This window comes from Corythoichthys intestinalis, chromosome 9 (assembly GCF_030265065.1).
Source record: "Corythoichthys intestinalis isolate RoL2023-P3 chromosome 9, ASM3026506v1, whole genome shotgun sequence".
Lineage (NCBI taxonomy): Eukaryota > Metazoa > Chordata > Actinopteri > Syngnathiformes > Syngnathidae > Corythoichthys > Corythoichthys intestinalis.
In genome coordinates, this window is record NC_080403.1 from 58,400,977 (window position 1) to 58,414,581 (window position 13,605).

At 40.3% G+C, this 13,605-nt stretch overlaps 1 protein-coding gene across 4 annotated transcripts in view; it reads left to right on the forward strand.

Annotated features, from left to right (window-relative positions):
* The window catches only part of foxp4 (forkhead box P4), a 301,129-nt gene that overhangs the window by 210,845 nt on the left and 76,679 nt on the right, over positions 1-13,605 (forward strand). Inside the window, exon 6 of one of the 4 annotated variants that reach the window (XM_057847124.1) lies at positions 4,181-4,331. In XM_057847124.1, the coding sequence (XP_057703107.1) occupies positions 4,181-4,331 (151 nt within the window). The remainder of the gene's footprint in view (positions 1-4,180; positions 4,332-13,605) is intronic. The other 3 variants (XM_057847126.1, XM_057847125.1, XM_057847128.1) reach the window with 3 other exon arrangements.

The following is a 13,605-nucleotide window of genomic DNA, read 5'->3' on the forward strand; positions in this document are numbered from 1 at the left end:
AAGAAGACCAACACAATGATTTTGGTCAAGTTGTCAATCCCATTGCATTGCACATTTCCTGTTGTCCTTTCACTTACCTAGTACAGTCCGCCATTGCCACCACACATTCTCTCCCCTGGCTCCAGTCTGAAAGGAAGTGACCTAGCTGCCCTTCCTGTGAGTTGGTCTCGGTTCAAAAGGGCTCTATGCTGCCAACTCATTCTGTCACTCACACTCAAACACACACACATGGAAATACAATAAGCAGTCGTATTTACTTTTTTCTCCCCACAAGTTATCTGGGGGAGATAAAGCTCATCTCTCTGGGGTTAGCCTGCAGGGACTTCAAACAGCGTAGCTCAGTCCCGACCTGGTCTAGCCTGGGAGAGCAGGAAAAAGAACATTTATCACCACAACACACACACACACGACCTTTCCTCAGTCCTTCTTCTCGTCATCGTTAAAGCCATTTGATGACAGTCAAACGTTTTAATGTGATTTTGTGGTTTGAATACGGGACTCCGCGCTTTGATTTATTGGGTGTGAATAAAGTCATACAAAGTGGAAAACAAACCACAGGCAACGTATTGCGAGTGAGACTTTTAGCTCTAAATTTATATGTAGAAAATAAGTGTGGATTTTATGTTCCAGCAGACCAAAATGTGGTTTGAGTGTAAAGCGGTTTATGAAGGCATGCCCTCAAATAGAAGCTGTTCTTGTGATTTTCAGCTTAGCCAATCAAGTGTCCCCGCTAGAGGCGTGTGAAATTTTCCATTCTTATATTATTCGCGATTCGGCCGTGGAAGATTTGAGAACGATTCACAAACATCCAAATTCCGATTATTGAATTATACCAGGTAAAGCGGAAATAAAACACAGCGCGGTCTTCAGGACGCAATAAGGAACGGACCGAGAGTAAATATCATGTTCAGCTCATTCCGCTAGATAAAAAAAAAAACAATAATACCTGACTGCGGCCGTCAGCCGCTACAAACAGCGCCCAGTTCCTAGTTGCTACAAACATGCGGCAACATACGGCTATGGTAGATATCACATATACCAAGAACTAGATGCGAAATGACAGACTTTCAGGCGCCATCTTAAAGCAGTAGACTTCTCTAGAAGGCTCTGTTGTAGCGAACCTAATTACTTTTTATCTAAAAAAAAAAAACACAAAACCTAAATCGGCAAAATCTTGACTTGAATCTATCCTTAAATGATGAAACAGTTTTAAAACTTTCACGTCGAAAGTAGACAGAAGGGAAATTATGGACTAACGGGAGCAAGTTTAATAACTTTAACGGTTGATTCACAACATTAGATTAATTGAATGTAGTTTAAAGCTGCTGATACAGAATAGGGACTTGAGTATTTAATTTACTGTTTTTAACGGTTAACTTGATACTGAAATAGTAGTTTGTTCTGCCTGAGAGGATTTTTGTAAAATTTTGGAACTATTGTACAAAAAATTAAAAGCGTGGGTGGGATTGTGGTGCATTAATAATCGATTTATAATCGAATCGGAGCCTCTGAATCGCAATCGTAATCGAATCGTTCGGTGCCCAAAGATTCCCACCTCTAGTCCCCGCAGTGAATCACTCATTATTTATTTCAGTTTTGTTTTTGGCAGCCCTAATAATTATCATCACACACTCAATACAATACACCAGTGTTTTTCAACTGGTATGCTGCGGCACCCTAGTGTGCCGTGAGAGATCATCAGGTGTGCCGCGAGAAATTAGCTAATGTCGCATTTATATATACTAGTATATAACACAGTGGTACCTCGACATACGATCGCTTCGACACACGATCTTTTCGACATCCGACGTAAAATTTGACTCGCCATAAGTTTCTACATCCGACGACATGGCAGCACCGCAGAGGAATGCGTGGCGGATTTTCTTGTGGGAGAAATCAACACAGGTTTCAGAAAAGGTTGGTACAGGTGGTGAAACAAGGAAAAAGTTGACGCTTACCTTGTAAATGAAGATGCTAATGATAGAAAAATATGAGCGTGAAATGGCTCAACAATACATCTCCACGGTCGTCCTCCGACCATCGTTCGCCAGTCTTTATAAGTTAAGCTGACAATTCTTATTGTGGTAACATCTCCAAAGAAATCACCAGCTTCGCCACATTTTAATCATTTATTTCACAACTTATTTAACACAAAACGCCTACTGTCTGCCGCAATTGATGGTGTTCTCAAGAAAACATTGATAGTGAAAGTGAAACTCTCAAGCTCACCGTGCGTTCAGGTACAGCAAAAAACGTCCGCCACATTGGAACCCAATTTGTTATATTAATACAGCAATTATTATTATTATGTTTATTATACCGACCCGCATGCGCAGAAGCATCAAAACAACACGTCACGACACATGCTGGCTGTTATCCGTCGTTCCAGGGTGATCATATTTTGATTTCCAAAAACAAGGACACAAATAACAGACATTAATAATCCCCGTCAAATCTTGTATTCAAAGTTCATTTGAATTGATAGAACGCATGACGCACACTATAAGCCTTATGTGTGCGCGTCAGTTTGCCTCGACTCCATGTATGCAGTACTGAAATATTGCTTATTTGGTTTTTATCCTTTACTTCATTTTATTTTTTATGACTGTGGTCAAGCCTTCCTCCTGCGTAGAATCAGAGTTCAAGCTAGGCGCTACGGTGCTACCGCTAATACACAGCTATCCCTGCCTGGCGCTCTCGCTCTTTGCTGACATCATTGCTGCATGAATTCTGATTTGGGAGACTTGACAGTTCAGACCGTTGCCACATTCTGGAAAAATGTGGCCCAGAGCGGATTTAAACTAAATCCGAAAATGACCCAGATCGGATTTGAAATGGTTCACTTTTATGTGACCTGTGCTATTCAGACCGTCAAGCTAATGCCTGACTCGAGTTGGAAAAACACGAAAAAATCGGATTCATGCATTAAGACCTGCAGTATGAACCTAGCCTAAGTTCATAAATCGCACAGTACTATGTGTTTAAAAACAAGCAAAGCTCAAGCCTGGACAGAACACTGTGAGTGTGGGGGGGCGTACAGCATATCACATGAGTGACACAAACAAACACTGCTAAGATGGAGCTAACTACACATACAACAAGAAAATGTCACACGTTGTAAACATGAGGGTAACCAGGGCTCATTTTTGTCCCATCAGACGAAAACTGGAATTCCTCTCATTATATTTTAGTCTCCAAAGCCATCTTGTTAGCTCGTTATCATCCCGAAAAAAAAAAAAAAAAGTTCTTTGACAAAATCGTCATCATTGACGAAAACAACAATGATATGTATGGCAGTTCTCACACTGGAAGCCTTTTGTGACTAGCCCATTTTTTTATGTCTGTGATTGGGACCAGCAGTGGGTGGGAACAAATACCATTACCCCTTGTTTTTCATGGCGAATTTAGGGTTAATTTATTTATCTATTTTTTAATTGAAAAAAAAAAATCCGCGATGGACTGAGGGTGTAATGTTTGAAGCGCGAAGACTGTACACCCACTGGGAATCCAACCTGCACCATCTGTACTAAGGCAGCATAATGTTCCACTTTAGGATAAATGACACACCAACACACCGCTAGTCACACTAAACACGCTGGAGTTAACTCTTGCAGCTGGTGGGAAATGTTCATGACAGTGTTTATTAATCTTTCATTTTTTATAAATGCGAAATCATATTGGAGGTATTGCCTCCTCGGTAGCCACCCTCTGAAAACATGTTTTCTTCTCGAAGCCACGGCCGTCTGTAACTTTTCTGTATACCAGCAATTTGGTTTTCTTCGATAGGGGAAAAAGTTCAGGAGTTTTACCTCCTCCAGCCATCGTGTAGCACAGCTGACGAACTGAAACTGAGCAACAACCAATGGGGGAAGGTTGAGCCTTGTAACCACAAGCGAGGGATTTCTCCATGCATTTTTGGGACGTAAAAAATTGCTAATACCGTAGAGACAGCATGACAGAAAATTTTGAAACCTTGACGTTTTCATACCACAATATACCTTGAAACCAGTAATCAGCACATGTCTAACCGCGACTACATATCCGTCTTGGATTGACTGTTTTTCTTGAATTGAATCCATGAGGCAATAAGTTGTTTATCACTACAGAATGTCAGTAAAAGAAGCCTTATATTCTATTAACCTGTTTCCCTCTGGTTGTCCCTCCTTCCCCTGGTGTGAAGCAGCTCGGCAGCAAGCAGCTGGCCTTCCAACAGCAACTGATCCAGATGCAGCAACTTCAACAGCAGCACATCCTCAACCTCCAGAGACAAGGCCTAGTTCCACTGCAGCCCACTGCTGCCATGCAGTCCCTGCAGCAAGGTATGCACCCTGGTAGGCCAACTTCAGAATAACACAAGCTGAGGAAGGCACACGCACCGGCCTCAAGCACCACAAGTAAAGCCTGCAAATTAATCAGGCTGTAAAAGATGTAGCCTTAATGGCATTTTTGCCAAAGGTACTCATTGGGATAATAGGCATACTCAAGAACATCATTAGTATCCTATTTTTATACTCAAGCACAGTCCCTATAATTTGTTTGCTGGCTTTCTTTTTGTAAAAGTTGACAGCTTAGCCCACACTGGTTTTGTGTGTGTATATTACAAATGGAGATCTTTTAGCTTTGCACTGGTTCTTGTACGGGAACAAAATCATTGATGGTAGCTTTGCATGTGATACAAAAGCTACTAACTCTCCCAGCCAAAACCATTTGACCCGCCGACACCTATCACACCAAAAAGATTGGAATTCTCGGTGACCCCAGGGGTGAAGGTGGGCCAGAACGGTCAGGAACGCAGTTCCGGAATAAGATTCAGGGCCGGTACATGGTGCTGTGATTCCAAAAATATGACGGCAACTGTCAAAACGTTATGTAAAAAAAAAAAAAAAAATGCTGAGCTGCCACACATTAATTTCATCTACAAGAAGAAAACAATTTACCAACATCAGATTTACATACACAAGTGTTAACAACAAGCATAATAAAGTGCTTGTGTAGCGTAATCCGTTTCCACTGATATTTATTATTTATTTCATTCCACGGATGGCATGGAGGTTTCCCTAGCTGCTGCAGTTATCAGAGTCTGACGATGATGAGTCACGTCAATACGCGAATGCACGCAGCAAAGCTAAACGCCTGGACGCATTTATCCGTTCAATTGGATGACATACTGACATGTGATCAGCGGAGATAGTTAGCTAGCTAGTGCATGTTTTCTGGAAAAGCAACAACAACAACAAAGTTTTTTGAATTGATGCCACAAAAAAAGGGCAATGGAAAATGGATCAAATCTTTAAGAGCAAGGAAAGAGTTGAGGAGGCTTATTTATCATATTCAGAACATCTTAGCTGTCAATGTGCACTTTGGACTTATATATGTTCATTTATATTAGGCTACTTATTCATTTCATTATGATTTTAAAAAGTCAGTGTTTGCGCGATCATCAAAATATATTCCATTTCACTCTGCATAATATAAGTCATTTGTGTTTTTCTGAATGTATCTTACTTATATCTTTACTGTTAAAAAAAAAAAAAGCATAAGTAAATGTTGACATTAACTTCAATTTTAATATACATTCTATATTCTTAAGGTGTTAAAATTTAGATTTGGCATTTAGTATGTGAGGAAATGCGGGAAAATAAAAATCAGGAGATGTAGGTTGGGGTTATTGCTGTTTTTGTCAACTTTTATTTTGCAAATCATTGAAAAAAATACAATTTTGAATGAAAATCAGTTTTTGTATGTTTTATAGAAATAACTGTGCCGAAACAGTTTTCTTTGCATTTCAGTAGTTTTAGCAGGTTTGCCCCCCCTCCCCCCGAAAAAAATAAAATAAAAAAATAAATAAACAAAATTTCTGGCTCCGTGGCGACCTTCACGTCGGGGAGTTCCTGCAAGAAATTCTAGCCACTTTCACCCCTGGGTGACCCTGAAATGCACCAAATTCTACAGGAAGTGTCACGATATCAACAAGAAGTAACCCGAAAAAATGCCTCAGAATCAAGAGAAAGTGACTCGATATACCACCCATAACGCTAATGCTACTTCTCCATTTTCTAGTTTATATTAAGACACACTTTGCACTAATTTTTCCCAACACTGGACTTTGGTATCTCCCTCTGTTTTGCGCTCCTTCTGTATCCAAGTGGAATTTCCCTGCAGTGTGAAAGAGCCGGCCCATTGTGATGGCGCAGCCAGGCGTGAAGCAGAGCATTCCTTGAAGCAGCCATGCCGTACGCACACACAAATGCGCATAATTAAACACTCACACACAACAGCACACAAATGAACACACTAGTGGACTGCTTCAAAAGGCTGTTGTGTCCGGCTGTTAAATGGCGGGGGGGTGACGAGAGGGCGCCTCCGAGAGCCGTAATAAGATAGAAAAGCTGCTCGGATGGCTCATCAGTGTAAATGTAGAGGGGAAAAAAATACGCTGAACCCATTGTGGCTGGTGCTGCCATGCTCACTGGGAACAATTTAGGTTTCACTGTCTTGTCCAAGGACACTTGAAAAGTGGGCAGATGTTGACCCTTCCATGTCCGGAATGACCCGCTCATTTATTTTAATGTACTTTTTAAACTTTGTTGCGTTTCTAAAAATTGCATAATGTTATCATATACTTCATACTGATATTGACGGGACGCGGGGCTGAATAATTGGGGGCCTGCATTGTTGGTGTGGCCGTCAAAGCTGACCGAGTGGAATCGCAGACAAAGAGCTTTTTTCTTTGAAAATTCTTGTGACTAAATGCTTAAATCCCTGAATTCTTTATTGTTATGGATATAAAACAGTCTTAATTCTTGGTTCAAAGCAAAAATGAACGTGCAGTTAGCATTTATTTTACCTAAATATGTCGAAGTACAATGCTAGTCTGTTAATGTGGGGGCAGCCATATGTGCTAGTCTGTTAATGCGGGGGCGGCCATATGTAAACAGAACTTTTCCGGTGAAAATTCTTGTGAATGAATGCTTAAATCCCTGAATTCTTTATGGATAACGACGTAAAACGGTCCTGATTCTTGGTTGAAAGCAACAAAATAACGGGAAGTTAGCATTCATTTTATGTAAATATGTCGAACAATGATGCTAGTCTGTTAGACAATGTGGCGGCAAACCTTACGACAAAGAGCTTTTTTCGTTGAAAATTCTTGTGAATAAATGCTTAAATCCCTGAATTCTTTATAGATATGGACGTAAAACAGTCTCGATTCTTGGTTAAGAGCAGAAAAACAATCAGTTATCATTTATTTCACGTAAATATGTCGAAGAATGATGCTAGTCTGTCATTCAATGTGGCAGCCGCCATATTTTTGTAAACAGAGATTTTCTGGTGAAAAATCTTGTGAATAAATGCTTAAATCCCTGAATTCTTTATGGATAACGACGTAAAACAGTCCCGATTCGTGGTTAAAAGCAAAAAAACGGGCAGTTAGCATTTATTTTATGTAAATATGTCGAAGAATGATGCTAGTTGTTAGACAATGTGGCGGCAAACCTTACGACAGAGCTTTTTTTGTTTAAAATTCTTGGGAATAAATGCTTAAATCCCTGAATTCTTTATAGATATGGACGTAAAACAGCCTCGATTCCTGGTTAAAAGCAGAAAAACATGCAGTTAGCATTTATCTTACGTAAATATGTCGAAGAATGGTGCTAGTCTGTCAGTCAATGCCGCCATATTTTTGTAAACAGAGATTTTCCGGTGAAAAATCTTGTGAATAAATGCCTAAATCCCTGAATTCTTTATAGATGTGGAAGTAAAACAGTCTTGATTCTTGGTTAAAGCCAAAAAAAAAAATTGCAGTTAGCATTTATTTCACGTAAGCATGTTAAAGAATGATGCTAGTCTGTTAGACAATGTGGCAGCAGCCTTACAACAAAGAGCTTTTTACGTTGAAAATATTTGTGAAAAAAACCAACAAAATAATAATTACCTTGAATCCTCGAACAAATCACTCCTGAGACAATTCTTCCTGTTGTATGCGGGACAACTTTTTCAAACCTAAATCCGGCGTTGGATCGCTGCATGTGTGGCTGCGACCAAATGTGAATAACTGAAGCGGATTGTGGGATGGCCCCCTACTTGAAAGCGCGGCGCAGAGAAGTTCGAATCTGTCCCGTCAATATCATTATGAGGTCTATGATGTTATATTGTCTTCAGTGTTGCTGTTAGCAGCCATTTTTGTCTTAATTATTTTAGTAATTTCAAAATTGGTCTAGTTTTAGTCGACGAAAAGTTTCGTCAAGCTTTAGTCAACGATGACTCAAAATGTTTATGTCCAAAAATAATAAATAAAAAAGTTTTTTTGTTGGGTCAACAAGGACAATACCAACTTGGTGATTATAAGACACACCAAGCAAGAAAACAGTACATTATTTATAACTAGAAACTGCAATTTCCGGAGAAGCGTTGCCGTAGTAGATTTAAGACCCGCCTAGTGATTCAGGAGCGTTTTGGAGTTACCTCCTGTTGATTTAGGGACATATTGGGGACACGTCCAGTTGCTGTTCTGTCAATGGCATCGACTTACTTGGCACTGGTTGAATGTAATGGGCTGTAATTGTACGTTTTTGGTCAAAACTCATAACCACACAAGTTTTTCTGCCATTGAAAATGAATGAAAATTTTGGACGTATATGGCTGTCAATGGAATGGACTTGCATGACTGTCAATGACATCGACTTACTTGGTTGCCAGTTTAATGTCAATGGGCTGTCACAGTAAATTGTAAAAAATCACAAAGACCTATGTTTTACTGCCATTGAAAATGAATGGGAAATTTGGAGGTACATGGCTGTCAATGGCATCCCATTGGTCAAGTTTTGGGCGAATTTGGGGGGAACTGTAAGTTGTTGGGGAATTCTGTATACAACTTTAACGCCCCTTACTGTCCTGGAATTTTTTATGTGTAAATTACGCAATTTGGTCAAATATTGTAGGACATGATATATTTTGGAAACAAATGTTGTTTTTTCAAAAAACTCATGTTTACGGGTGAACAGATTTTTTGGGGGGGCAGGGGGGGGCATTCAAAAAAGTTCCCTGTGTCGTGCAAAAATTCTGGTCATTTTGATATTTCAATGGTGACGGTCAGTCAAACGGTTTGGGCTGTATACTAACGTGAACGCGACTGCTATGCTAACGCTACGAGTTACATTAAGGGCACTGTCGCATTACACCAAGAGGACTGGGTCCAGAAATGATTGCATCAAATGTGATACATGTGTCAACGTTGGCCACTTGAACTCTTGGGGTGGCACACTTAAAACTAAAAGCCATAATTTCAGGTTTTTATTTTGTTATTGCAGTAAAAAGGCCAAAAGAAAACTATCAGAAAGATTTAAGGACACGGCTATTGATATACTTCGGTATACAGGTTGTCCCTTGCTTACAATGTACCCAATTTACAGTGGTATAAAAAAGTATCTGAACTTTTTGGAATTTCTCACATTTCTGCATAAAATCAGCATCAAATGTGATCTGATCTTTGTCAAAATCACACAGATGAAAAACTGTGTCTGCTTTAACTAAAATCACCCAAACATTTATAGGTTTTCATATTTTAATGAGGATAGCATGCAAACAATGACAGAAGGGGGGAAATAAGTAAGTGAAGCCTCTGCCTAAGGAGACTTAAAGAGCAATTCAAACCAATTTTTACCAAACAATTTAAGTCAGGTGTGTGCCCAATCACTGATGAGTGGTTTAAAGCTGCCCTGCCCACTATAAAACACACACCTGGTAAAAAATGTCTTGATAATAAGCATTGTCTGATGCGCATCATGGCTCAGTCAAAAGAGCTGTCTGAAGACGTGCGATCAAGGATTGTTGATTTGTATAAAGCTGGGAAAGGATACAAAACCATCTCTAAAAGTCTGTATGTTCATCAATCGACAGTTAGAGAAATTGTCAACAAATGGTGAAAGTTTGGCACTGTTGTTTCTCTCCCAAGGAGTAGCCGTCCACCAAAGATGACGCCAAGAGTTCGACGCAGAATACTCAGAGAGGTAAAAAAGAACCCTACAGTGTCTGCTAAAGACAGATATCACTGGCACAGTCCAATATCTCTGTACTATGGCCAAGAATGGTGTTCATGGGAGGACTTCACGGCTGTCTAAAAAAAAATACATTGCTGCTCATTTGATGTTGGCAAAAAGGCACTTGGACACTCCACAGAAGTTTGGGAAAAATATTTTGTGGACCGATGAAACCAAAGTTTAATTGTTTGGGAGTGCTACACAACGTCATGTGTGGAGGAAAAATGGAACAGCTCACCAACATCAATACCTCATCCGCACCGTGAAGCATGGTGGAGGAAGCATTATGATTTTGGGCTGTTTGGCTGCCTCAGGGCCTGGACAACTAGCAATCATTAATGGAAGAATGAATTCAAAGGTTTTGCAGGAAAACCTGTCTGTCAGAAAGTTGAAGCTAAAAAGTGGATGGATGCTGCAACAAGACACAGAAGTAAATCAACTCCAGAATGGTTTCAGAAGAACAAAATACACGTTCTGGAGTGGCCAAGTCAAAGTCCAGACTTGAACCCCATTGAGATGCTGTGGCATGACCTAAAGACAGCGATTCATGCCAGACATCCCAGGAATCTGACTGAACTACTGAAGTTTTGTCGAGAAGAATGAACCAAGATTAGTCCTGATCGATGTGCCAGACTGATCTACAGCTACAGGACGCGTCTGGTTGAAGTTTTTGCTGCCAAAGGGCAGGCCACAAAATATTAAATGTGATGGTTCACTTACTTATTTTACCCCTTTTGTCACTGTTTGCATACTATACTCATTAAAATATGAAAACCTATAAATGTTTTGTTGGTTTTAGTTAAAACAGACACTGTTTTTTCATCTGTGGGATTTTGACAAAGCTCAGATCACATTTGATGGTGATTTTATGCAGAAATATGAGAAATTCCAAAAGGTTCAGAAGGTTCAAAGGTTCCAAAAGGTTTCATACCACTGTACATGTTTTTGGATGGTTATTTTTGAGAGTTAGAGTTATTTTGGGGTACTTAAAGGGTTAAGGTTTACGTCGCATGTATCGGAACGGAACTTATTCATAACGTATTGAGTTATATTTAATGTTACTAATGAGTTAATGTGCGTAGTCCAAAACAGTCCAGTCAACATTTTGAGTTCCACAGCTACTAATATCTGAAATTATACTGGCAAACAAATTTACATGGGGAGCTGTGGCCACCCCTGCTCAACCCCTGGTGGCGCCGTTGACAAGTTTTGAGCCTGTCCAAAAAGTTAAACAAGAAGAAACGTTTCATAAGGGTGTATCCATAAATTGATCAGGTTTCTGGGTTAATAAGTGCACACACATTTCCCAACAAGACGTCTCATACCTCAACGGTGAGAACTTTTGTTTTGGCGGGACAACTGGAGAATGCAGTCAAAGCAGACATAATATTTGTATTGCTCCAAGGTCGCCGGGTGTGTATGTGCGGACACGTACAGCTGCGCGCAAGGCAAAAATATGCGGCGCACCGAGATGCGTTGGCGTGGACTGTGGCATTTTAGGCATCTCCCCTTGCTTTGAAATCGGAGCAGAAATAACAAAGCTGCGCTTAAAGTGTACCCAGACAAATAGTACCAGTGACAGCCGCCTCAGTGCTGCCGGACTAAAGGAATTGCCATTAGTGTTTGGAATGCATGTATAAATTAGCTTTTGCTTAGCCTCAGCTGGTGCTATTGTCCTCTTGCAATAAATCCCAGAGGGCCTAGCAGTTGCATTGTCATTTTAATTAGTAGAAATTAGAGAAGGCTCTCGCTATTTCCCGCTCTCTCGCTCATCAATATTATATTAACATTTCTTCTCAATTTAAGTATCATAAGCATAAATTACATGAAACTAGTGTTGTTTACGACAGCCCTTTTTGTTTTCTGTTTTTGGACAGAATACTTATTAGTCCTAGTCATATTTTAGTCATTTCAAAATGTCATTGTCTGCAAAAATCCAAAGATTTTAGTCCATTGAGTAAAATAAAGGACTCCAAAACAACACAACAACAGTTTAAGAAGACGCTCGCTACGATAAAGTTAATGCTAATGCTAACACGAATGCTATGCTAATGCCACGAGTTACTTTTAATGTGTGATGATGACTTAGTACAGACCTTTAAAGGCTAAAGAAATGTTGCGTTTTCTGTCTTGCCAAAATAAGAAAACAAATCTTACCACGTGTTTCAAAACAAGCAAGCCTGGAGACCAGCCTAGCTTGAAGCACACATCATTTCAAAATGTGTTCGTCTCCGCCTAGTTTTTGTCAACGAATGCTCAAAAGGTTTTTGTCTGTAAAAATTCAAAGGTTTTACTTCATTAAATAAAGCTTTCTAACAATTTTGAATAAAAAGTGACTGCAATAAAACACAACAACTGTCTAAGAGGATGCTCGCTACGCTAATGTCAATGCTAAGGTTAACGCGAATGCTACGCTAATGCTACGAGGTACGTTAATGTGCGATAATCACTTAGCACAGACCTTTAAAGGCTAAAGCAATGTTGTGTATTCTCTCTTGCCAAGATAGGAAAACAAATATTACCATGTGTTTCAAAACAAGCAAGCCTGAAGCCGAGCTTGAAGCACATTCTAAACACCGGTCAAGGGCTCCCGCGGCAGGTTACATAAGCTACATGACCCCAACACGGCTACGATGCAGGCTGATTAACTACACGTACAGTATGAAAATGTCACGCATCGTGAACATATGACGGAAAAGATGCCTCATTTTCGTCTCGTCAGACAAAAACTAGCATTCGTCTGTTCGTATGTTTTAGTCTCCAGTGACAGATTTTTAACTCATCATCATCTCAGAAAAATATTTTCGTTGTCGTCAGTGTTGATTGAAGGAATCTGACCTTTTAGTCAGATTGCCGGAATCACGCCAGTCAAACTGCCAGACCCGCGCTGGCGCAGCTCCAACGACCAGGGCCGTTTGAACACCGACAACCCAGCCAAAAGGCCAAACTCTGCGCGTTCACCTTAGTCTCATCCCCTTGTACCGACTTCATTTTGAAATCTGAAAAAAGGCTTCGAAGTACAAGTTGACAATTTATTCAGGTCGACAGCGATCAAACGACAAGTTGAAACAAAGATTTAGGCGAGGAGGCAGACTCGTTCCAAAGTCACCATACAACTCAACAAAAGGTTCCTGAGAAAAATGACAAAGATTAGTTAAACATTGTCTTTTTGAAGGCTCTTGCGGGGCGGCCTTTGGGCAGAAGGAGGTTGTGCTTGGGTGTTGTTTAGGATTAATATCTGTTTGTGGATTGGACAGGAGGATTCGGGAGTTAATGTTGTCAGGCTGACGAGGGTTGTGGATTTTGCCACCTCAGCGTCAAAGGGGCTCTTGGCGTCTTATCAGTCGTGTTATCAGTTGGATATTGGGCGTTCTCCAGTGTTTCTTGTGTTGGGACAGGACGTCCCGCCATTTGTTCTGGACTGTACGAGAGAACTGATTGCGAGAGTTGGTGGTGCAGACGTGGGCTTGTCAGTTGCATGACGCACACGTTGGGCTTCCGTGATAAGAAGGCGTCATGTATCTGTTATGCCTTTTTTCTGCTTGTTTTCCTTAAACTATGGTCT